This window comes from Trachurus japonicus, chromosome 19, assembly GCF_045865225.1.
Source record: "Trachurus japonicus isolate A0001 chromosome 19, Traja_1.0".
Lineage (NCBI taxonomy): Eukaryota > Metazoa > Chordata > Actinopteri > Carangiformes > Carangidae > Trachurus > Trachurus japonicus.
Window position 1 is genome coordinate 23,446,687 of NC_140925.1, and position 25,118 is coordinate 23,471,804.

The following is a 25,118-nucleotide window of genomic DNA, read 5'->3' on the forward strand; positions in this document are numbered from 1 at the left end:
GTTATGTGGCCAGAGGACATTCACTTCTCTGCCTTTCTGTGACTGTCTCTATTTCTCTGTTCAACCAGCTGATGAAACTCTGTGACACTCAGTGGACACTTGCTCCTTAGTGGTTGGTGGTGGATGTTTGTGGTTAATCCCATTGTTAGAGAACAGCATATTATGTCGTAAATACTGAAAGATTAAACAGTTGCACATGTGCATTGAAAAACTTTAGAGAAGTTAAAAATTAAGTTTATTTGTAAAAGTTATAGTGCATTTTAGGTGTATTGTGAAATTTCAACCTAAAAGCCGAATATCCCTAACTTTTTGTGAGATATTTGAAATGAATGTGCAGAAGATTTATTGTGCCGTGTATTTAATTAATATCCTGTGAATAAAGTGCTTATTTATCACGGGCCCCAACAACAAAATGAGTGTTGCATCCATTAGCCTTCAGGTGGCAGCATGACCTCCGGGGCTGGTTGCATGCTGAGTGTAGATCTGCTGCGGTCCATCCCTTTGCCTTGTTGATCTACAACACACTTCCTTTTCCCGACGCAAGTGCCCGGCAAGGCTGTCGCACGCCTTTATTTTGTGGCCGTTGCACAGCAAAACTGGATTTTATAACGATTCAAATCGGACAGACACACCACGGGATTACTTTCACAAGGACGTAGGTGAGTCTGCCTCGACGTTTGATAAAAATGCGCGGTGTTTTATCCGCTTTAGAGAGGCGGTTTCACCGGTTACGCATGCGGGAAGGCCCGGTGCTAGCGTTAGCATAGCAACGACGCCGCGCCACGTTAGTTTTTCCCATTTTATAATCGGATATAATTCAGCGGTGGCATGTTAGCTATTAGATACTTTTCATCGTGTGGACTATATATAAGAGGCACAGTCGGAAATGTATCTTTAAAGTGGCCTAGGTGTTGTATTGTGTGTTTGTACCCAATCCATCTGTCAGAGCTAGATACCGTTAGCTAACTAAAGGTTGTCGCTGCTGAGCATGTAGCCTCCGGCCGCAGGATGCTAACAAACTCAACCTGTATTCACATGTATTTCTGTCTAAAGAACTGCATCATTTAGAGATAACATGTCAAACTACGCTGAAATAAAATGTTTAATGTGTTGATTATGCCGCTAGCGGATCACAGTGACGAATCTCAAGCAAACAGCAGTTTCTTTTTGGCTAGAGAAACAGTCTTTATCCTGATAATTATCGCAGTAAACGCTGTGCCCCTCCCGTTATACACTACTATTCACAGGATAACGGTGAAATACATAGCACAATATATCTTTTGTACATTTATTTCAAATATCTCATAAGTTAGACTACTCATAAAAAGTTAGGCATGTTCAGCTTTAGTATGATATTTCAGATTACACCTATAATGCACTATATAACCTTTACAGGTGACCTTCTCTAAAAGTTTGAATGCACTGTCCACCTGTTTAATGTTTCGATACTTATAACATAAAATGCTGTTCTCTAACAAGGTGATTAACCACAAAATCACAACAAGAAGAAGTTTCTGATCCATGAATCGACCACTAATTGCTCTGGTTCAGTTACAGTGTGTATAAACAGTCCTCTTCATCATGATGTTCACATTGTCATGAGATTAAGGAGACATTTAACAATAGATCAACAGTACTGGACATATGGAGGCTTCAGATGGGATGTTGAGTGTCTCAGAGTATCATCAGCAGGCTGAACAGAGAGGCAGAGAGGTGGACGTCCATTACCATTTCTTACTTTTACTTACTTGCCCTACTTTGATGATGCACAGTAGCATGACCTATTTACATTTCCATAAATTTCACCTGAAAGTCTAATATCCCTAACTTTTTGTGAGTAGTGTGTCGATACAATACTCTTTTATGCTTAGCATATAGTCTTTGCTCTCTGTACTTCATTAATCAACAGATTTGTATTTTTTTTTCCAGTTCACACCATTCAAACCAGAAGTAGTTATTTAAATGATAAGGTGTAATCAACTGGAAGCTGGAGCTGGTTTTAGTAAAGGGACACCATGGCATGAGCATAATGGTTTTATCTATCTTTAATCATGTGTTTTCTTTCATCTTTAGTTAACGTTTTTCATCTCCAACATGTGATTTTATCTTTACAGATTGACAGCTCTCTTCAGCAATGTCTCGTTTCTTTGCCACCGGCTCCGACAGTGAGTCAGAGGAGTCCTCATCTGGAAGTGAGATCACCCCCAAAGCACCGGGGACAACTTTCAAGCAGTCAGTACAATTTCCAATGGTTTTCACTATCAGAATTCAAGTTGTACTTTTATAGCAATCTCACACATCTGTATTGTTTTCACAGGTCATTGCTTCTTAGTGATGATGAGGAGGACACTAAAAGAGTGGTGCGCAGCGCCAAAGACAAAAGGTTGGTGTTGTATCTTTTAGTCACCTTACCTTTAAAAACTGTACACATTGACAACTTTTTTTCTGAATGTTTTTATTCTTAAATGTCAGATTTGAGGAGTTGACCAACCTCATCAAGACCATCCGCAATGCGATGAAGATTCGAGACATGGCCAAATGTTTGGAGGAGTTTGAACAGTTATGTCGAGCCTTCCTCAAAAGCAAAAATATAGTAGACAAAGAGGGTGTCCCTTCTTTCTACATCCGTCTTCTGGCCGACTTGGAGGATTATCTGAACCAGGTTTGTTGTCTCAATTTGTTGCTTTGGTTGAAGCGGAAAAAACAAGAATATTATCCTTGTAAATTTAGACTTGCATGTCCCAATTCTGAACTACTCATGAAATACATATCATTATTATATTCCAGCTTTGGGAGGACAAAGAAGGCAAGAAGAAGATGAACAAGAACAATGCCAAAGCCCTTAGCACGCTTCGTCAGAAGATCCGCAAGTACAACAGAGATTATGAAACAGAAATCGCTGCATACAAGGAGGTAATTTGGGAAATGTTTCCACTATGGTTTAATACTTTAGACATTAAATACACTGTACTGCATGTTAGCTTCTTAAGTAGTCAGCAGACCAGAATGTGGTTGTACTGGACAGCATCCAAATATAACAGTTGGGCCTAACCTATCAAATATAACATGTATAACATTTTTAATATCCTCTCTTGTTTCTGTTAGAACCCACAGGAGTCTGCAGATGAAGAGGAGGAGAAGGAGCCAGAGGATTCTGGTACGTTTACTGTCAAAATATATTTTATAGCAGAAGTAAGCGATCCGGTCGTTTTGGCTAACTTCCTGTCAGCCGATGAAGTTAGCAGTCCCCGTCCTCGTCCCTACGTCACCACATTCAGGCGCATCCCTTGGCTGCACACACAGAGAGGACCGCCCCTTTATGCCGTTCTCTCTCCTCATTGGATAAAGGTTGTAGGATAGAAGGAAAGTTTTCTCCTCGGCTTACAGCAGAGCAGAGTGACTGACAGACCCGTGTTTCAGACCAAACACTCTATAGAAGTGATTGCTGTCGGAAGATAGAACTATTTAAGACTTATATTAACACAAATATTCCGCTTACTTCTGCTTTAAGTATCAAGAACTAAACGGTTATGAAACAGTAAAATGATTTATACTTGCTTTTAACATCAAAAGTGATGCTAAGATAATGGTTTTGCGGAATACGCACAAACAGCCTCCCTAAAATTGATTAATGAAAATCCTAACTTTGGCTCCACTAGGCTCCTCCTCTGACAGCGACGGCGAGGGCGATGAAGGCGTGTCAGCCAAGGCCTTTTTGAAGAAAAAGCCTGAAGCCGCCCCAGAGGCCAGCAAGTTCCTCAAGAAAGGATCTGGGGTAAGAGGACATGATGCCATAATAAACTGTACTATACACACTGAATGACAAGAGAGAACTCATTCTTGTGCTCATGAACCCCTGTGTGAGAAGACATCTGAGCTAATGAGTTTTTCCTCTGACAGGATGAGTCCTCTTCTAGTGATGATGATGATGAAGATGAAGACTGGGGCTCAGACACAGTGGACAGTGGCAGCGAGAGCTCAGATGAAGGCGAGGGAAAGAGCGCTTCACTGGCTGTGGTCTTCCTCAAGAAGTGAGTCTCCCTCTGCACACGTCTTTCAATTTTACATGGATGAAATTTGCAGCGCTGCATCTTTGACAGTTATTTTTACACCATCTCTGACGTTTTAAGGACTAAACAGTTTGACTTAATGGAAATGAAATATATTGTCTATTCACAGAGTTTCCTCTCGTGCCCCAAATGTAAATTTTAAATACCTTACTCCCACACTTTGTGTCCTCAGGACCCAGGAGTCTGAGAAGTCCGAAAAGAAGATTCAGAAGAAGAAGAAGCCCAAGAAGAAAGAGCGGCTGGAGGAGGAGGCTGAGGAGGAGGGAGGAGAGGAAGTAGAGGGCGGCTGGGAGAAGGTGAAGGGAGGCGTCCCTCTGGTCAAGGTAAAGAAGCTGTGTGAAAAGCTTTGTTAGATTTACTGCTGTTATGTTACTTTTTTTGATTATTACAATGACTGGGTGTGTAATAAAGGAGTCACCCCAAGGATTTGATTCTGCTGCCACTCATACCAGAAGGAGTAATGGATGGTGCCCACTAGAGGTCGACCGATAGTGGATTTTTAAATTCCGATATAATAACGATAGTTTGGAGCAGGAAAAAGCCGATAGCCGATTAATCAGCTGATACCCCCCCCCCCCACCGAAAAAAAAAATTATATATTAATTAATTTTTTTTAATTTTTTTTTTTTTTTAATAATAATATATAGCTATTAGCTAGTGTAAAACTAAAGGATGTGGGACACTGAATCATCCCTGGACCCTGTGAGTGACGAACAGCCGAACTCCACACGTGAGTTTGTTTACATCAGAACAGCTGTAGTGAGGACGTGACGCTGCAGGAGAGGAGACTGTAACTAAACAGGACGTTAGCTCGTGGTGTGGTTACGCCGTACATTAACAGGTGACTGTTTCACTACAATTAGCCTACTGTGTGGAAAACCCATAGACTGTAAAAAGAAAAACCACGCTGTAATGATCGTGATCGAGTTGGACGAGTGTGTTTGGAGCTGACGGGAGGAGAGAAAAAAGAGAGCGAGACGCACGTAGCGGCCGTGATATGACGACCCCGTCCCCGCTGAGGAGGAACTCTGCTGTTATGGAACAGGACCTAAACCAAGTCGAGTAGAGCCCATAGAGCCCAACTTTGTAGTGTAAAGAGCCATTATTGTGCGTCTGCCCCAACTCTGCGGCGCTCTCTCTTCCTCCTTCCCGTCTCTCTCTAGCTGTCCTTTCAAAATAAAAGCACAAAAAGCCGGGGGAAGAAAAAAAAAAACACTGACTCGTGAGCTGGTGGCGGTGAGATATTTAGCATGGCAGCCGCCACCACATTATCTATGCAGGAACCCTTATATGATTAAGAGAAAATACTACAGTGTTTCTCATTAAATAACAAGAGAGTTTCGTTCCAGTCAGCCCCTCCACCTGCCGCCTCTCTCTTACTGCGGTCGCACCGCACCTACCCTCACCTGGGTCACTTCTCTGCTGCTGCTGCTGCACAGGCCCCGTCTCTCTCTCTCTCCCCTGCTCTGTGTGTGTGTGAAGAGCAGCCCCGCCCCTCAGTGATCAGAGAGACAGAGAGCGGCAGGGAAGAAGCAGTTTATGGCGCTGTGGAAAAAACTGCAGCCATCGGCCACTATCGGAGCCAAGTTCCGCTGATTCCGATAGTTTGTAAAACGTCCTATCGGCGCCGATTAATCGGCCAAAACGATTAATCGGTCGACCTCTAGTGCCCACATCCATAACTGGCTTTGTCTTGTCAACTCCACATACTGCATTTTTAATATAGAAATATTGAATAATGATTTTTTTAAAAAAGGATCACAATAAACCATCATAAACTGTTGTACGTGATCAAAAATGACTCCATAATATGAATCCACGTTGTAGTGTTTATATTATGTGGTGTGTTCATTCTAACAGGAAAAGCCCAAGATGTTTGCCAAAGGCACCGAGATCAACACAACAGTGGTGGTGAAGAAGCTGAATGAGATCCTGCAAGCAAGAGGCAAAAAGGGCACAGACAGGTAACGCTGCCTCCTTCACTAAAGCTCCTCGTGTCCATTCCTCCTCAGTCCACTTACCTGTCTCATTGCATAGTTAATCACATTTCATAGATAAACTTGTTTTAGATATTTTATCGTGGTTGTTTCTTTGCTTCGGTCCTCACTCTGTCTGTGTTCTTGCAGGGCTGCCCAGATTGAACTGCTCCATGCTCTGGCAAACATCTCTAATGAGCACAACCTGGGCCATGGTATCTCGGTCAAGATTAAATTCAACATCATTGCCTCCCTGTATGACTACAACCCTAACCTGGCCGCTTTCATGAAGGTAGGAAACCGTTTTTTTTCTTACTGTTACAGCTTATTTACGTATATAAACTGGAATGTATTATAATCTTTAATGTCATCGACAATCGACGATCGAATTCTGAACCACCATTAATGTAATCCTGCTGTTTTTAAACTGAATCACTTTGACTTTGCTGCCTTTTAGGCTGACATGTGGAAGAAGTGCTTGGATTGTATCGACGAGCTGCTGGATATCCTCTTTGAGCACAACAACATCTTCATTGGCGAGAACATTGCAGAGGACAGTGAACATCTGGCCGTCTCTGAAACGGTATCTCATCCTTTATCTGTTTTGTTATTTCATTCCTACTATTTTTTAGATTGTAGTTTGTTGTGTTTGGTGAGAAAACCATCCCAAAACCCCTGCAGCATGTCTTTGTATTGGCATCACCAGTGTATAAATATGCTACTTCATATATTATCACCGAAATAACCATTCCACAGGAAATCCTAACTGACATTGGGCTCTACTTGTTTCTTTACTTTGTGTGTGTAGCAGCCATTCAGGGTGCGTGGATGTGTCTTAACACTGGTGGAGAGGATGGATGAAGAGTTCACCAAGATCATGCAGAACACCGATCCCCATTCACAAGGTGAGCTCCGCCAGAAAACAGTTTGAAGACAACAACTCTCAACAGCTCTTTCCCAGCAGCTCAACGTTGTGCTTTCTGCTTCTTTTCTCCAGAATACGTGGACAACCTGAAGGACGAGGGACGAGTCTGTGGCATCGTCGACCGGCTGCTGGACTACTTGGAGAAAAAGGGCAGCACAGAGGAGGTTTGCCGCATCTACCTTCGCAGGATCATGCACACCTATTACAAGTTCGACTACAAGGCTCACCGGCGCAGCCTGGGCATCCAGGGAGAGACCAAGGTGAGAAAAAAATTACCCAAATAAAGGAGTCAGCCAACCGCCCAACGTATAATATAATAAATGGGAGAATTTGTGCGATACTGTCCACAAAATGCTCTTTATGTGTTATTTTTTAATGTTTTCTTTATATACTATGATTCGAATGATTGTCAGTCAGTCAGTCAGTCAATAAGTATGCCTGTAACGATACACCAAAGTCACGATTCGATCCGTATCTCGATTTCTGACCCACGGTTCGATACACGATTCGATTCAATTCGAATTTTATTAAGGTTAAAAAAAGAAGAGATTTTGATAGCAAAAACTGGATTATTTATTATAACAACAATATATAGCGTAACATTAACAATTATAACTAGGGCTGCCCCCAAATAGTTGACCAAGCACTGGTCGACCAAAAAAACATTATTCAATTCAATTTTATTTATAAAGTGCATGCACAGGGCAAACTCAATGCGCTTTACAATAGTTAAGCAATTATAATACAATGCAATTTAGCCGACCAAAATCTCATTGGTCGATTGGTCGCTGCTTTGAGCCCCGGCCCCGTCCCACAGCGCTCACCGGCGGTGTCTCACAGTGTCACAGAGCAGAGACATGACAGTCCTCGCTGCAGTCCGAGTCGCGCACCGCTCCACGCCGCTGCCCCCCCCCCCCGACCCGTCACAGCTTGAGCTCAGTCACTCACCCTCCTCGTCTGTGTTTATTGGTGATAAACAGGCATAACGGTAAAACCTGACCGACTTGTTGAAACTAATCAAGTTCTTTAGCTGTGTGCAGAGCGATCTGGCTGTGTGATGTGTGTGTGAGTGACTATGGCGGAACGTGTCCGACGGGAAAAAACAAAAAAAAACACCCACGGAGCGTTGGAATGGGTGTGTCGCGGTTCTGCCATTTCATTGGCGACACAGGTTTGTGTCTTAGAGTGTCGCGGTTTTGGTTTCGACACGTGTATCGTTACAGGCCTATCAATAAGTGAATGAATGAATAAATAAATAAATAATTCCATACAGGACTAAGCTTGAGTGTGAGTTTATGGTGAGTGTGATGTGTAGAGTCATGCCTCTGTGTCGGCTGTGTCAGTCGGAGCAGGACCAGGAGGAGAGCGAGGGCGAGGACAGCGCCGTGATCATGGACCGTTTCTGCAAGTTCATCTACTCCAAGGATCGCACCGACCGCATCCGTACCTGCGCCATCCTCTGCCACATCTACCACCACGCTCTGCATTCACGCTGGTACCAGGCCCGAGACCTGATGCTGATGAGCCACCTGCAGGACAACATCCAGCACGCCGACCCGCCCGTACAGGTAGGCACAGAGAGAGAGGACTGTTTTTGTTTTTTTAAACGTATGTTTATGGCACACTTTGTTAATTTACAAACCGGGAACAACATGGAACAAGAAGGCGCACACACACACACACACACAGATACATATACATGTATGTAAAGGTCTAAATGTGTATACTAAATCAAGATACAATGAAAAGATAGATAAATCTTCAGTTCAGCTCATCATTCCAGCCATCTACTTCAATATCATTTTTCTCAAGGAAATGCTTCCAGATTTTCCAAAACTTGTCAAGTTTATTTTTTGTGATGTAGCTTATCTTTTCTAAAGCCAAGTAGAAAGACATCCCTGTTACCATTGCGAAGTAGTACAAAGTTTATCCCTTTTCCATGAACAGGCTATACATCTTTTAGCTTCCAGAAAACAGATATTGTGTAAGAATCTTTCAATTTTGGTGGTCACAAAGTTGTCCGGGTAAATATTTAGTAAACGTAACTTTGGTTTAAGAGGTACTTCTTTTTTCAATAATTCGAATGGCCAAGTTCAACACTTTTACCAGAGAGGACTTGTTTAGTTGCAAGAATAAACCCCTGAAGAAAACTTACCACCTGTTTTTGTTTCTCCCAGATCCTGTACAACAGAACCATGGTCCAACTCGGCATCTGCGCCTTTAGGCAGGGTATGATCAAAGATGCCCACAACGCACTGCTGGACATCCAGTCCTCCGGTCGCGCCAAGGAGCTCCTGGGTCAGGGTCTGCTCATGAGGAACATGCAGGAGAGGAACGCTGAGCAGGAGAAAATTGAAAAGAGAAGACAAGTGAGTCCTACACATACAGCAAAAAGATGTCTTCATCATGTTTAGATAAAATAGAGCCTGTTATCAATAAGAAAATGAATTGTGCTGAATTAATCAGCACAATAATTTGACAATCCAGTCAATTTTGTCGAGTACATTTTATCACAATAGAGCAAATGTATGTGTGATGGAGATAAAAACATGGCTGTGACCCCAACAGGTTCCCTTCCACATGCACATCAACCTGGAGCTGCTGGAGTGTGTTTACCTGGTGTCGGCCATGCTGCTGGAGATTCCCTACATGGCCGCCCACGAGTTCGACGCCCGCCGCAGGATGATCAGCAAGCAGTTCCACCACCAGCTCAGGGTGGGAGAGAGACAGCCACTGCTTGGTGAGCACCTTGTTGCTGAATAATAACCCGCTAATGTTGAACGCACACAGAAAACAGAGTGTAACTGTAGCTGTCTCTGTCCTGCAGGACCCCCAGAGAGCATGAGGGAGCACGTGGTGGCCGCCAGCAAGGCCATGAAGATGGGAGACTGGCGTACCTGCCACTCATTCATCATCAATGAGAAGATGAACAGCAAAGTCTGGGACCTGTTCCCCGAGACTCAGCGAGTACGAGAGATGCTCGTCAGGTGAGGAAAGATTTTTATTTCAGCCCTCATCAACCCTTAACCCGTCTTTATCTTCAAATTTCTATTCATTGAGTCTTATGTAGAATGGTTTCACAATCTGAGTCACTTCTGGTAGCTGTCATGCTTTTTAGTGTGTTATGGGAAATGTCTTAATGAATGAAGAACTCAGTACTATTTATTTAAATGGAAATGTATTCATTCTGCTGCACTATGTAACTTCATTTAAATGAATTTCACAGGAAAATCCAAGAGGAGTCACTGAGGACTTACCTGTTCACGTACAGCAGCGTGTACGACTCCATCAGGTAAGTGCAACAACACAACCCCAACTTTATCCCAACGTGAGCTTTTTGATTGAATGAAAAGAGTATTGATGTCATATGTGTCTCTCTGTCCTCCAGCATGCAGACCCTCTCTGAGATGTTTGAGCTGGAGATACCGACAGTTCATAGCATCATCAGCAAGATGATCATCAATGAGGAGCTCATGGTGAGTGTCTCTGTTGTGACTTTGTCTTCAAGAGTTGATGCAACAGAATATCTTGATGTATAAAGGTAAATTATTTTTTTGTCTCCTTCTCCAACAGGCGTCTCTGGACCAGCCCACACAGACCGTAGTGATGCACCGCACAGAGCCCACCTCCCTGCAGAACATGGCTCTGCAGCTGGCTGAGAAACTGGGCAGCTTGGTGGAGAACAACGAGCGCGTCTTCGACCTCAAACAGGGCGTCTACGGAGGCTACTTCAACAGAGGTCAGAGTAGACACACACACTTGACTGTGTACTACATTTGTATGTGTAATCCACTGGTCCAAAAACAGATGACATTGGGCTTTTGTCTGTAATGGATGGATCATGATTCAAAGTTTACAGGCTGTGGAAAGGGATCAGTCAGCTTTTTCTTATGTTTTACCTGCATTTAAAATAAATGTTTTATGCATAGCTGCTCATTTGGTGGAAAAGTGGGTATGCTTTACACCCACCCTGTTTTTTAATAACTGTAAATTACATTGAAGTGCCTACCCAATGGTTTTATTAATACACTTTAAAAGATTCCTGGAACATCTTTTCTGCTCTGTTTGCTCTTACTGGTTCAATAGTATTTCCTTTGAACAAATGGTAACTGGTTGTTCTTTGTTTTACAGACCAAAAAGGTGGCTACCAACAGAACAAGTCCTACAACAGAGGTACGTTAAGCCACAACAGAGGTACGTTAATCCACACAAAAGTTGCACAACACGCCCATGACACTATTTCGTAACTGCTGTTAAACATGTTTGTTTGCATTTATTAACTCAGTTATGATGGATTTTAATGTCAGGTTAAGAATAAGACAGTTAATGAAATTGTCAGTAGGTCCATTTGAAACTGTGTAAAAGACTATTGGACATTTTTAAGGCTTTCTGTCGACTGTTAAAATGCTGCCATGTGTTCTCTAATAGATAACCATGTTATTTTTTTCCTCTCCACAGATCAGAAAGGCGGTTACAACCAGAATAAGGGGGGCTACCAGCGCGGTGGCTACAGAAATCAAAATCAAAGAGACTACTGAGCTGGGATCGTGTGGATTTCAGCGTTGCCACCTCAAGTAGTTTTCATTCCATAACAACCACCCCCACCACCTGGGTTTCTATACTTGGCACTTGGCTGTGTGTTGTTCTCCCTCATTTGATGCTAAACTGATCCTGAAACAGCTGAAGGTCATTACAGCACAAGCCTCACTGCAACTGCATAGGGTGATGTTCTTTCTACAGTACATGAAGGGTTTTAAGGTTATTGATATTAGAAAATTGTACACAAAGGGCAGTGCAGTGTGGTCAACTTGTGGCAGTGCAGTCAGACAACAAGACATGTCAAGTATTTTTGAATTATAATTAACAAATAAACAATGATAAACAATGTGTTTTGAGTTTTTTGTTTGTTTTTATTATTGGCATCTATTAAAATAACTAAAACTTAATTTCACAATAAAAGCGTTAAGGTTATCCATCCCCAACCTTTCTGCAAAAAACTTGTTGCTAAAGTTCCAAAAAATGGCTGAAGCTTTCATATGAGCTTAACTTCATACATATTTAAACATTTCTTCAAGTGTTTCCATGCGACTGCCTTGTTTCCTCATTGGGAACATGTTCAGCCTCTGTGCTTGTGGCCTTTCAGCTCAGGCGGAGTCTCCGACGGAGCTCCAGCCTCAGTAGGTCCCTCTCTTTGCGGATTCCCTGCAACACAGTGCGATTCTCCTGAGCCCGACGCACTAGGTAGGGGAGTGTGTCGTCCACTGAGCCGTACGGTACCGACTTGTACACAGCGTAACCCTCCTTAGCTGGAGGGAAGAGAGGGAAAACATCAGTCACTGAAGATAAATACATTTCCCCAAAGGCAAAGATGATTAAAACGTTTGAATTCAATCAGTGAAGCGGAGGCTGAGGGATCGAGGCTCACCTAGTGTGAGGGAGACGTGATCACACATGCCCAGCAGCTGGCCGAAACACACTGAGCCTCCATCTCTGTCTATCCCCAGCTCTGCCATCCTGAAGATGATGTACACACAAGCAGCATTACACATGGCGGTGATGTCCAACCTGAGGCTGGAGACCCCTGCTCAGGGTCACAAGATAAATTAGAGGGGTCGCAAGCTATAAAAGCTAGAGATGGGGGTTGACATTGATGTCCTACCCTGAGAGATCAGGGTAGTACAGAGATAGATATTTCATTTTCACACAGATAGAAAAACATGTGAAATACTGCAGGCTTGATATTTAACCATGTGTGTGATTTTCACTTCATGTGGTCTGACCGTGTGGCGGCTCGTTTCACTGACTCCTCGTTGTGGGTGGCAACTATGATCCTGTAGCGCTCGGGTTTCTGGGATATTTCTTCCAGCATCACATTCATTGAGCCATTATAACTGTACAAAGACAAGAATTAGATGAATTTAGTCATGTTCATTGTCAGCAGAGATGGACAGAGTACTCGACCAAGGTACTTAAGTAAGAGTTCGAATACTACTGGTCAAAATTTACTCCGTTACAAGTAAAAGTAGTTCAGTCGACATGTTATTCGAGTAAGAGTAAAAAAGTACTTGCTTTTAAAGGTACTCAAGTATCCAAAAGTACATGCTTTTAAACTTACTTTAAGTAAAAGTAAGAGTCAGAGTAAATTTCTTATTTTTCACATCAATGAATTACTATATTTTTTTCTAAATGAATGTAAGGAGCTTTTAACTCTTGTTTCTGAGAATGAACTCTTTGAAACCACCTGCACTGATGTGCTGCTTTTAGGGGTTAGGGTTTCCTTCTTTGACAAACACAGCTTGTGTCCAATAGGATTTTAGAAGAAAGAAAAAAAAGAGCAGACCTGAAAGCAACGACTACTTTTCAGCCTTCCTAGAAATTAACTCACGTAAAAGTAAAAATATTTGTCTTGGAAATGTATTCAAGTAAGAGTAGTACCAAGTAAAGTACAAATCCTCTGGATATGTACTTAAGTACAGTACTCAAGTAAATTTACTCAGTTACTGTCCACCACTGATTGTCAGAAACGTATAGTTGAGTATGAACTCTACAGGCCTTCATGTATCTCAAAAGCTTTGTATCTGAGTTGGCCTCAGTCTGAGTTTCTGATCCATTTGCCTGGTTGTGATTAATGGCCGCTGCCTCCTCTCCACCTGTCATTGGTTTCCTCCCAGCTCTGGTGGATGGGGCTCAGACGACCCTCTGTCTCGGCCAGCTTCCTCTCTTTGTCCATGTAGGCTCCACGCACCAGCTTGACTCCCAGACAGAAACCCTCCTTCTTGGACAGACTCAGAGCGTCCAACACGAGGGACCTGGACTCCTGACGGACACATAGGAGGGAGAGGGGGTCATTTAACTGTCAGTGCAGTTTAAAGAAATTATTATATTCGATCAAACAAATGAATTGTTATATTTGCCTTCAGGTAACACTGATATGTGTTCCAAATCCAGGCGCCATCTTTGTTAAACTTCTTCATCATTGCCATGGTCACAAGAGAGAGGGCAGGATTCATGTAGGTGTACTCCGCATCAACCAGGATTCTGACTTTGTTTACACTTGCCTAAGACAAATAACAAATGGGACAGAGCTGTGAAACAAAATGAAATTCAGGGTTAAAGAATAATTTAATTCATTAATAATTTTACTTAAGATCTGTACCTCTGCTATTTTGTTGAGTCTCTGCAGACCACAATGGAAGTGGGCAACTTCACTCTCATCTAAACCAGGGAAGCTGACTGGCTGAAAGTGGCAAAGATTAGAGATCCAAGGATTATTTAACACCCGAATTATAAACATATGTGTAGCCTACATATTGTTTTGTTTTTAATTGTGGTCGACTGTAGTGTAGACGCACCTCTCCATCCATTGCTCTCACAACCAGATTCAGGTCATAAGGTTGTTGTGCGATGAGGGTTGTGAGTTTCACCTTGACACAAGCAGTACAGACTTATCACAACACAACATATAGCGCCTGCAATGTAAAACGAGAGGAGCCAAATGCTGGGAAACACTGGGGGAGGTTCACAGCTGTGAACACTCTGTTGGTTTATCTGTTTTTCCCCCCCATGTATTTGAACTAGTACATGCAGCTACTTTTTGGCTCAGGTCCATCACACAGTGTGTCAGGGTTCTCACATGGCCGCAGGAAACTGGAAATTTCATAATTGGCTTTCATTATAACAAGCATACATATAATAACGACAAATAAATATCTATTATATTCCACAAAATTAAAATATCAAAGCCCCTCTCTATTAAACAATGGACAAACAAACAACAGAAATGATGCAATCTTTCACAGAAAGCATGTCAATAGGATTAAACTAATTCCTCTAAAAACATGACAAATAGTCTCAGAGCTGCAGACGTTGCCTTACACACAGCTCTGGGCTGAGCAGGGCTGTGATCTTCAGCTGCATCATGGGGTCTCTGCTCCAGGCGTTGCTGTGGGACATTCGCACACATTCCAGCATGGCCTCCATGTTGTCATCGTACCTCTTCTCTCTGGAGGATGAGAAACGGCAACATGAGTCCATGATGGACTTGATGCTTAAGCATGTGTGAGTTTGGAGATGCTTGGAGAAAGTCAAGTTGAAGAGAAGGTGAAATACCCGGTGCTTTCTCCAAGATCCTCTTCAATAGGCACCGCCAGCATGGGCCTCATTCCCAACAAGCTCATCTTCCCCATGGACTGAGAGATCTCTTTCTCGTTCTCTCCGGCCACAAACTGAGCGTACACAGTGGGCCGCAGCAGCAAGGAGAACCCCCTCCTTCCCAGGAGGGTGCGTGCTATGGACATTAGCTGAGAAAAATAAAGAAGATGAAGAAGAGGAAGTATTTTAGTATTTATTTAGTATTTAGTATTTATTTATTTGCACCATAATAAAAGACAATTACAAAAAACAGAAATGAAACAAGAATAGTAGTGCGGGAGAGGTTAAAAAACCCTATATGGGCTTATAAAAAGCACCTCCTCAAGAAATATACATACATTCAGAAGATAAATCAACAACAACAATAGGAGAAAGCAACAACAAATAACAACTAAAAAGAAAGCAATACAAGTGCACAGGAAAAAGATAGACCCAGAGGTTTTGGCACTAGTTTTTCTCACCTACAGTCCTGGCTGAATTCAGATGCACAGCTATCAAAATAGGACTCAGTTGCAATGAAACATCAACCAGATAAACCAAGAAAAGTGAGTCTATTTTCCATTCACTGATCAAAATGAATTTACCTTTCATTCTCCTCCTCCTTCATATAGTGACCATGCTTAGTGTCTCACCTTCCCACAGTGGTTAACCAGCACAGGAAAAGAGCAGAGGCGGAAGATTCCCAGAGCACGGAGCAGCTCGCCCAGACTCTTCACCCTGAAGGCGCTGGGATCCTCGAAGGCCAGAGTCCCTGAGAGGAGGTCTGGTGGACTGGCAGCCGCCGTCCTGGGGGCTGCAGTCCCCAGCAGCCTCAGAGACCTGAGGTGAGCGAGTGAGGGGCGCAAGCCAGAGCACATCATCGTCCCTGGAGAGGTGTGTATGTGTTTCTTTGTTTATGTCACACACTCAGCTTGCAGTTCAGATGATTTGACGTGTTTGTATAAATCTTCCTCTTTTTTGAAGTGTCTCCTCTTCTCAGAAGTAGTTGTATCTGATGTGCACAACATGGAAATACAATAATCCAGAGGGTTAGATCATTATGAGAATGGGAGCAGTCAGTGATGATCCCCTCAAGTGACAACCTGTTGGAAGAGGAGAAGCAAAGCACAGCTGCAGCAGTCTGAATAGTGACCACCAGAGTTTGAATTGTAGAAAAACTAGTTTTAAAATGATCAATGTCAAATATAAAAATGATAATCAACAGAAATAAGTCAGCTGAAGCACCTTACCCTCTTTCTGTCCTAAAAGTGGTTCTCAGACGACCGAAATGATGAAAAGCTGAGCAGGTGCAATTTGAGGGGTGAGCCAGTAAGATTCAGAATCTTTTGCCTTACTTGCTGGTTAATGAGTGACTACCTGAAAAAAATGAGTAAACATTAAGTTGACCCTTAGCATCAACGCACATGTCTGCTCCAAAATCCCCAAAACATTTGACCACTGTTGGATCTTTGCTTTTTCCGCCTTGTTTGTTGATGGTATGTAAATTGTAGACAAAGATTCATATGGGTGTCCCTTCGATAAATGGTTAAAATGCAATCCTCAGCTTTCACCTTGTTGCATTTATGGTTTGACTTGTACTCCAATACAGTGAATGATATTAACAATAATAATAATAATAATACATTTTATTTGTAACGCACTTTATATTTAGGCTACCAAAAAATCTCAAAGTGCTACAAGAGCAACCAAAAAAGAAAAAAAGGTTAAAAACAAGAGTTAAAAACAGTTGTCTGGAGTGAGCAATTACAGATTAAAAGATTTTTTTTAAAGGTACGTATTATATATATATTATATTAACATTTTTCCACAAGCTTTTTGTCAATTCAAATACAAAACCCCAATAAGCCAAGGACTATATAATTTAAAGAATGCCTCTGTGACCCAGAGAGAAACGAGGACACCTAACATACAAAGCAAATGACTCCACAGAGCTCAGTAGAGCGGGTGTCAAAGCGGTGGTGGGTGTCAAAGCAGCAAAGAAGAGGAAATGATTAACTGCCAACTGCTTGTCATGTTTCTCTGACCCGACCGACAGAGTCCTTTAACACCACCTAAATCTTTGCTGTGCCGACACTATTGCTGACAAACAGGCATGAAAATACTAACCACAAAATGATGGTTGAACCATTTCTCAGTTTCATAACTGAAGGATTGAGGACACTTAGATTCTCAAGTTTATCAAGAATTAATGTAAGTCTGATGCATTTAAAACAATCTGATAAAAAGAGAAAAAAAAACAGTGTTGTATCTGCCCTATGATCTTAAGTGTTAGATAACTTCAAAATTATTCATAATAGTTAAAGATCATTGTAGAAGAGAGCAAGGTCAGGGGACGGATTTGAGAGGGGTGATAGACCAAAAGATGTGACAGGTTTTCAAAATTTGTGGTGGATAGGCTATGTTAGCCAGCATTTATGTGAGAGGGTGTTTGACATTTTTGGGAAACAGATGAGAAGATTGATACCAGTCTCATATCGCTACATTTGATATGAAGCAATTGTTTAACTTAATTTAACATCCTATAGCTTTACTTGCATAAAGAATAAAACAAGGTAGCTAACTCACCAGTTATCTAGCCATGTGTCCCTTATTGTAGCTATTGGCTGATACAACCATAGGCTACTTTAATTTGATAGGAGCTGTTACCAGAAATATGCTTTGTGAATTCACAAAGACAATAGTAACAAAGAAGCTAAAGAGCTGTTGATGCTAATTCTGGCTAAGTAGCAATAGTAATTAGCTCACAATCTGATCACAAGATTCATAAGATATCAAACATTTCTTTAACAGATGACTGTTGAATTCTTCTTAAGTTTATAAAAACTCAACTTTTGGTCATTTTGAGTAGAAATATACTAGGCTACTTGTTTGAATTGTTTTCAGCAGAAAAAGCACTGAACGACAAAGGCCTTGAAAAGATATGGTTTTATTCTTCACACTGGAATGGATATTTGAAAAGAAAATCTTCAACAGATATTTACAAACCTGGATTAATCTCATTTATCAGTTTATCAGCTCAGTTCATAGGAAGTCCCTCACACACACACTCAGTACTCTAGGCTACTGGAACTAATACTACAAATTGCTGAAAACCCCTAAAAGCGCTATCAGGCCAAAACATTTTATCAACGTTAACAATGCTGCACTTTAAAACATAGGTCTTGTGCTCATGTCCAGGTAGGACCCCTGGGGGTGGGCGTGGCCGTGTTGGTGCTGTCTGTACAGATGTCTGAAAGGGATGGAGAGAGACGGGTGGGGATCCTGACACAGGCGGAGGGGGTAGGATGGAAAGGCCGGGTAGAGGGCTGGAGGAGGTGTGGAGGAGGGAAGAGATGGATCCAGCTGAGGGAGAAGAGACGGGTGGTGCAGTACCATTTCTGGACGATAGGGGGCGGGTGGGTTGAACTGAGGGATGCCACCTAGTTCCATCGGAGGGTACGGGGAGGAGGTGGAGGAGGACGCAGAAGGATTGGGGAAGTTTTGAGGATGGGCCGTCTGTGGGAGCGGGGGAGCAGAGGAGATGGACTGCTGGAAGCAAGAGGAGGCCTGGAAAGGAGGGTGAGGAAGGGAGGATGGTGGGTGAGTGAAGGAGGAGGGAGGGAAGGCAGCAGCAAGGGAGGGAGCCTGGGCTTGGTGGCTCAGATTCTGGAGGTGCAAGGCGGGATGAGCAGGGCTGGGAGATACATTTGGAAAATGGAAATTCTGCATATGTGGAGGCACAGAGGGCAAGGTGAAGGACGTGGGGGCACCAGGGGTGGGGAGGGAGCATGGACCATTGGGAGCTGGTGGTTGGTTTTGGTTGGGGTGCGGTTGAGCAACAACGGGAGCAGGGTCAGGATTCACAGACAGGATGTTTGGATAGATAAACGATGCTGAGCTTTGATCGCTGGGTGAATTATTTCCACTGCTGATGGGTTCAACCTGCAGGGCCTGAGTGGGCTGGCTGAGCAGAGGGTGAGCTGACATTTGGCCCTGCAGACCGGACTGGCAAGCAGAAGGTGGGGCGGGGAAGGAGGCGTCCCCAGTCGCATGGGGGCTGATGGTCTCTGGGATGGCGTGGTAGGTGTTGCCTGAGGGAGAGGAGGAGGTGGAGGAGGAGAGGAGGGGCTGTGGCGAGGAGGAGTTGGAAGGAGGCGGAGTGGGGAAGGTGAAGGAGGTCTGCTGCAGAGAGGGAGTGGTGGTGGGGGAGGAGGAGAGCGTGGGCGAGGAGGAGAGGATGGAGGGGTAGTCGATAGGAGGGATGGAGGGCTGAGGATTGGATGTGTTTGAGGGGTCTGGGACGGGGAGGGAGGGGAAGGAGGAGGTATAAGCTGGATCACCCATAGTGTCTGATCTGTGGAGGAAAAAATGAAATAACAATATATCAGATTCAACCTGAGGGTTAAACTCTTCCTCTGGTGTATAAGCAGGGCCGTTGCTAGGAATTCTGGGCCCCCTGAAAGAATTCTACCGTGGTCCCCCAACCCCTGACTTTTCCACTTTTCTTTTCTTAGACTACGTATGTGTTATCATTTTTTATTTAGCCTACTTTGTTTTGATGCTAATGCAGCATTAGTATTATGGCGCTTTTCCACTACACTTTCACGGCACGGCAAATTTCGGGTTTGATTGTCATGTCGGATGTAGCGCTCACACTCTTCCACGTTCTGTCCAATCAGTGGAAGGCAGTCGGCTGACGTCACGTTTTAGTATCGCTTCGGCTCGCTTGGAACCAGGGCCGAGGGGGCACTAAAAATAGTACCTGGTACCAGGTACTAGGGCTAATGGAAAAGCAAAAAAAGCGTGCCGTTCTGTGCCGTACCGCGCTAGTGGAAAAGCGCCATTAGTCAGGGTCTTATGCAGAATAAATCAGTCATACAAAGATTAGACTACTGGGGTTTTTTATGGGCCCCACTGGGCGCTGGGCCCCTAGAGTTATCATCACCTTTCTCCCCTATACAACGGCCCTGTGTATAACAATGGATCCTCATACATCACACACCCACCTTTCAATTATACCGTTCCCCACGTCGCTTCCTGATGTGTTCTGCATCCCATTGGCCATGGAGATGCTGATGTCAGACATCTGGGAGGCCATGAACGCCTGACCGAGGTCTAGCGGCTGCTCTGGGACCAGCGTGTTTTGATAGGAGGCCTCCTCTGGTCTGTACCCGCAGGAGGGATTAGGCAGCGGGGGCAGAGAGGCCAGAGCCAGGGCCTGCAGGTCGGTGGTGGAGCCGGTGGTGACGTCAGGCTGCGGCAGAAGCTCAGTGGAGTCGCATGGGTCGCAGTTAACTGAGAGAGACAGATGGAGAGGTGGAGATGTTTCAGTAGCAGCCAGGGAGCAGTTCTACCAACAACAAAGAAGAGATCCAAACGAATGATTTCAGGTGATGTGACTGGTTGTCACACTTACCAATATCCAGGGTTTCTGTCAGGACTGATATTTTGCGCTTCTGTCTTGCATCTCTTTGTCTGCAAAGGAAAATAAGGAGTTAGGATTACCAACAACGTGAGGGGTTTCCATCCGTACATGTGAGTTTCTGTGTGGGTATTTTACTTTTTGCTGTTCATGCCGTCCTCGCGGAAGCCTTTGGCGAAAGGGTTGGCGTTGATCTTCAGCTCTGTGATCTGAAAACAATAAAAACAAAAGGGTCTATTATGAGAAAGAGATATGGTCATGGATCCTTGAGATATTGGTAGGAACAAATCCTGAGCTGGATTTATTTCTATCACTGTGACAAAACTCAAAGAATCTGGAGACGTCGTTTAAGTTCTTCTGGATGATATCTGAAGATTTCTTGATGATTTCCTCTTATAGTGCTGTAATCGTGTAATCGGATCATGTCCAGTCCAGACTGCATCATTTGGGGTCATAGTTTTAAATATACATAATACTATATCTCCAGATTCTTGGGTTGTGCACACTTATAATCTTTAAATCCTTTGTTTTTGATGAAGGTACCTTGTTGTTCTGGTAGGCGGTTACTGTGATGAACTGGGTCTCTGGGAAAACAAAGGAGTGTTGCCCTCCTCCCCACCTCAGCACATCTCTGGCTTCAATCACATGAATCCTGGGCTGGTAGCGATGCAGCGAGTGGAGGATGATCTAGAAGTTAAAAAGAGTAAAAAAGTTGGCACTAAATGCAACACAGACTCGACAATGAAGATCTTGTACCGTCTGTCAGTCTGCGGTGCTTACATGTCCCTGGGAGTCCAGTGTGTTGTTGGTGAGCTTTGCAAAGTGGAAGGAGATGGTGCGGCTCTGCCAGTGAGCGCCTGTGGCCGGGGAATCCGGGTGGATGAACACCCGGTCGGGTAGCCGTGCTTCTGCGCTGCCCACAGCCTGCCAGCCGCCGCCTTGGAAACGATAGCGGGAGTTGTCCACGGGGATGATGTCCAGGAGGAGGATGTAACGGAGAGATGGATTCAGGCCCGACAGCTTCAGCCTCAGCCCGGGAAACATTCGTCTGGGAAAGTGAGGAGAGTGGAGAAAGTTATAAAACACATCAAAACAAAGAACCAAAAGGAAGTTAAAGGGATAGCTCACCCAAAATTCAAATTTCACTCATTATCTACTCACCCTCATGTCAACTAAGAGAAGTTTCAGAGTCCTCCGTGCCTTCTCTGAGTTACGGGGGGGTCCGCGCAGCAGTATTTGTCCATATAATGGTTGTCAATGGATACCAACTTTCTTCGTCCAAAAAGACACACCAAAAAACATCCAAATACCTCCATACTGCTCGTCTGTAATGTCCCTCTTATTGAAGAGTAACCCCCGTAACTCAGAGAAGGCACGGATAACTCTGAAACTTCTCACAGCTCTTAGTTGACATGAGGGTGAGTAGATAATGAGTGAAATTTGAATTTTGGGTGAACTATCCCTTTAAAGGTCAAGGGCCAGATGCCGCACACTCTGCACGCACAAACTGCATTTTACTTTCTTCCCTCACCTGCCCTTCTTCGTGATGATCATCTCCGTGCCCACCGAGCTGAACTGTTTCCATAGTGATGCGTTCTCCAGGTCCATCTTCACCTCATCTTTTTGGGTTTTGCCCGTGGGGTTGTTGGGGGCAGGGGGAGGGGCCAGCAGCCTCTGGGGCAGGGCTTTGGCTGCAGCGTCACAGGCCGGAGGGAACAGTGGCATGTGGGCAGGGGCCTCTCGCTCTGAGATCAAAGTTACAAAGTAAACATTTAAAGACGTACGTGCATATTCAGAGATAAGAAAGTAATATCTGTTATAGGCTTTACCAGAACTGAGTTAATCAGTGTTTAATGTTTAATTTAATTAATTTCTAAATTATAAACACTGAATTTCTGAGCTACAATTTTGTTTCTCCAACTCCGGCCTCCAGCTCCTAACAGACACAGTGGTTGTTCTTTTAAAGAGACCTTAATGGGCAAGAATGTTGAGATGCACTTTTACTTTAAATCTTTGAATATAATTATTCATACTTTTTTTAAGGATATTTTTGGGGCTTTATATAGACATAGAGAGACAGGAAATGTGGAGAACGACATGCAGCAAAAGGCCGGTGGATAGAGCAGGGCCATAATCTCTGTATATGGGGGGCCTGCTCTGAGCTACATGACACCCCAATTATTCATACATTTTGACACAAACTTTTAAAAAGAATTAAATCTCATTAACTCTTTCTCTTTCTCTCTTACCTCTGTAGAAGCAGTCTCCGATCCTCTGTGGCCCCAGAGCCAGACTGGGGTACATCTCCACACTTAGCATTGTCCTTCCTTGTCAGAGTTTGTCCTTTCACTTGTTCTCTTCACCTGCTGCAAAGGAGCATTTCACCCTGTGACTCTTTCTTCCTTCCTTGTGTCTCCTCTACAGTTTCACTTCAGCTGTCTGCAGCTAACAAAGTGTCCGTTGTCCCTCTGTTGAGTCCTCTTCTTTAAAACTTCCAGTTCTGTCCTTGTCTTTGTTTCTGCTCCTGTCCTTTGGTCGTCCTATGCTACAAATGCTCACACTGCTGACTTACTCGGTTAAATAGGTGTGTGAGGCTTCACACTTTTGTGGCCAAATGGTCCCATCTTCACATAGCTCCTCATTTGCCCCTGAGTTTCTCCCCCCGGCCCCTCATCTTCCCTTATGTCCCCACTCAGCTACACAAACACTGATCACAAGGAGAGTAGAAAAGTAGAGCTCAGTTTGCTTCACTAATGTGATTAATTTTATTTAGGTAGAGCTAGACTGAGCACCTTGACTTATTTGTACTGTAATATTTTCATTTCATGTTTTTGTAATTCTTTTCCACTCCACGTGAGGGCAAATTACTTCATAACAATTATTCTACAACTATGTTTTAATAATAAATTAAGTGTTTTCCTATTTTAGAACCTTTAGAACCAGAAAAGGAAAGAAAAAACATACTAACTGACCCTTACTGAATAAACAGTTGTTATTTTAGACTCTGCAGGGTTGGCATTTTACAAGCAAAATATGAAAACGTTATGTATTGCTATTTGTTTAATTATTAAATAGTAGTTAAAAACTGCTCCATCCTGAGTTTAATATTACACATCAAACATTGAAGAATTAAATAATCTACTAATTATAGTGCCATTTTGTTTGTTTCAGGACTTTGTCTTGTAATTGAGTGTTTTTACTTTGTGGCGTTGATACTTTCCTAAGAATGTGATCATTCTCGTAAATGTTTCTCAGGTTTCAAGTGACTCTCATATCCACATAAATCTGGTAGTTTACTGGCAGCTCCCCTGTGGCTGTTTGATGACTTGATGACATGTCTCTTCCTCTCAGCAGTCTGCCTGTTAGTGCTTCACTGCAGGGAGTCGGCCTGAATGAAGCTGGAGGAGGAGGGAGACGCAGCAATTTGGCCACAACACAAACACAAGTGTCTAGAAGTTTGTATGTAGGTTTGGATTAAGGCATGAGCTCAGTATTACAGATAAATCGGGACGAGAATGACCCAAATCACTTCAGTGCTAGAGACACGGAGTGACTCAATTCTTCTGTCCCAAGAGAGGACAGGGCTTTTATCCCTGTCCCCACAGTAAAACACAACACAAACACACGACTGGTGATAGTAGCAGACAAGTTGAGCAGGTGGGTCTACAGATCCCTCACTTCAATGAAAGTATCAGTACCAGTAGTGAGAAAACTTCCTGCAGAAAAAAAAAATCACTGAATTAAAACAACACAAATGTTACAGGAAAAATCATTTCAAAGTTCTCTTGGTGTTGGATTATTATTATTTACATGAGTGTTCCCAACCTTTTTGAACTCAGGGTCCACTTGATTTGGATCCAACTGGACTCAACTGGACCCCATAGATTAGCTTGCAATCAGACAAAATATAATGAGCAGCAGCGGCGACAATGTAAGTTCCTATCATTGTCTTATCACTGTGATTATTCATTACCACAATATGAGAGAAAACAATGGAGTTTTAATCATTTTTAAAGACCTATTTATTTAAAAAATAAAATATCAATTATAATCTGGTTTTGTTTTGTTTTGTTTTGTTCTTTTCACCACAATTTTCATGTTGTGTAAATGATTTGTTGGCCCACAGGTTGGGAACCATTATGCACAAACACTGGAGACGGATACAAACTCTTTTAACAGAGGACTAAAAGCATGGCTAAAAGCAAAACAACAATGCCCACATGTATAGATATGGACTTTCTCATTGTTACTATTATTACTGTTACGATTACGATTTCTGTTTGCTCAATCTCCTTTCATTGATCTTGTGCTCTGTATTTTTTTAGTATGCTACTATTGCGATGTTGTGTCATGCACTTGGTTCTATCTCATACTGTTGATACATGCTCTGTGCTTTTAGAATAGCCGCCTATGGACTGGTGTTGAAAATTAGCACATGTGCTAAACACACCCAAGCAAAGCATCTGGTCTGTCCACTGGAACAGTCTCAATGTATTTGTGATGTCCATATCAAATAAATAAACATAACTTAACATATAAATTTCACTCTGAGATGTAGTGGATCAGAAATATATAATAAATATAATTTAATATAA

The 25,118-nt window shown here is 43.1% G+C and overlaps 3 protein-coding genes across 8 annotated transcripts; 1 reads left to right on the forward strand and 2 right to left on the reverse strand.

The window, feature by feature from the left end:
- Positions 1-536: 536 nt before the first annotated feature.
- Positions 537-11,858, forward strand: eif3c (eukaryotic translation initiation factor 3, subunit C). 6 transcript variants are annotated; one of them, XM_085761726.1, is made up of 23 exons: positions 537-659; positions 2,115-2,232; positions 2,318-2,383; positions 2,473-2,662; positions 2,788-2,913; positions 3,106-3,157; positions 3,660-3,775; positions 3,901-4,031; positions 4,243-4,393; positions 5,931-6,034; positions 6,197-6,338; positions 6,504-6,629; positions 6,855-6,951; positions 7,044-7,231; positions 8,315-8,539; positions 9,149-9,340; positions 9,540-9,711; positions 9,799-9,958; positions 10,198-10,263; positions 10,360-10,447; positions 10,545-10,710; positions 11,103-11,165; positions 11,430-11,858. In XM_085761726.1, the coding sequence occupies exons 2-23, from the start codon at positions 2,135-2,137 to the stop codon at positions 11,507-11,509; spliced, it is 2,799 nt and encodes a 932-aa protein (XP_085617852.1). In that variant the 5' UTR covers positions 537-659; positions 2,115-2,134; the 3' UTR covers positions 11,510-11,858. The 6 variants fall into 6 exon arrangements, with proteins under 6 accessions (XP_085617852.1, XP_085617855.1, XP_085617854.1 ...); XM_085761729.1 differs by having other exon boundaries at positions 11,103-11,144; XM_085761728.1 differs by having other exon boundaries at positions 6,858-6,951.
- Positions 11,859-11,990: 132 nt separating this feature from the next.
- Positions 11,991-16,453, reverse strand: prodh2 (proline dehydrogenase 2). Its single transcript, XM_085761161.1, has 11 exons — positions 16,352-16,453; positions 15,755-16,204; positions 15,081-15,271; positions 14,847-14,973; positions 14,324-14,395; positions 14,128-14,208; positions 13,886-14,029; positions 13,622-13,788; positions 12,752-12,862; positions 12,397-12,485; positions 11,991-12,277 (listed from the first exon to the last, which is right to left on the reverse strand). The coding sequence occupies exons 2-11, from the start codon at positions 15,980-15,982 to the stop codon at positions 12,111-12,113; spliced, it is 1,377 nt and encodes a 458-aa protein (XP_085617287.1). The 5' UTR covers positions 15,983-16,204; positions 16,352-16,453; the 3' UTR covers positions 11,991-12,110.
- A 1,791-nt stretch (positions 16,454-18,244) lies between these two features.
- On the reverse strand, positions 18,245-22,842 carry tbx6 (T-box transcription factor 6). Its single transcript, XM_085760969.1, has 8 exons — positions 22,773-22,842; positions 22,055-22,268; positions 21,304-21,571; positions 21,067-21,210; positions 20,662-20,732; positions 20,518-20,576; positions 20,108-20,396; positions 18,245-19,455 (listed from the first exon to the last, which is right to left on the reverse strand). Exons 1-8 carry the CDS (start codon positions 22,840-22,842, stop codon positions 18,270-18,272), a joined length of 2,301 nt encoding a protein of 766 aa, XP_085617095.1. The 3' UTR covers positions 18,245-18,269.
- Between the last annotated feature and the right edge of the window lie 2,276 nt (positions 22,843-25,118).

Excerpts from the sequence above, each read along its gene's own strand:
- tbx6 (XM_085760969.1), bottom strand. The coding sequence starts at position 22,842 with ATGCTAAGTGTGGAGATGTACCCCAGTCTGGCTCTGGGGCCACAGAGG. Across the intron at positions 21,211-21,303 it reads CACTGGACTCCCAGGGACAT|ATCATCCTCCACTCGCTGCA; the intron begins GTAAGCACCGCA and ends TTTAACTTCTAG. Across the intron at positions 20,577-20,661 it reads GACGGCATGAACAGCAAAAA|ACAAAGAGATGCAAGACAGA; the intron begins GTAAAATACCCA and ends TTTCCTTTGCAG.
- eif3c (XM_085761726.1), top strand. The coding sequence starts at position 2,135 with ATGTCTCGTTTCTTTGCCACCGGCTCCGACAGTGAGTCAGAGGAGTCC. Across the intron at positions 10,711-11,102 it reads CGGAGGCTACTTCAACAGAG|ACCAAAAAGGTGGCTACCAA; the intron begins GTCAGAGTAGAC and ends TTTGTTTTACAG. Across the intron at positions 11,166-11,429 it reads TACGTTAAGCCACAACAGAG|ATCAGAAAGGCGGTTACAAC; the intron begins GTACGTTAATCC and ends TCCTCTCCACAG.
- prodh2 (XM_085761161.1), bottom strand. The coding sequence starts at position 15,982 with ATGATGTGCTCTGGCTTGCGCCCCTCACTCGCTCACCTCAGGTCTCTG. Across the intron at positions 15,272-15,754 it reads TGGTTAACCACTGTGGGAAG|CTAATGTCCATAGCACGCAC; the intron begins GTGAGACACTAA and ends TATTTTTCTCAG. Across the intron at positions 14,209-14,323 it reads TGAGAGCAATGGATGGAGAG|CCAGTCAGCTTCCCTGGTTT; the intron begins GTGCGTCTACAC and ends TGCCACTTTCAG.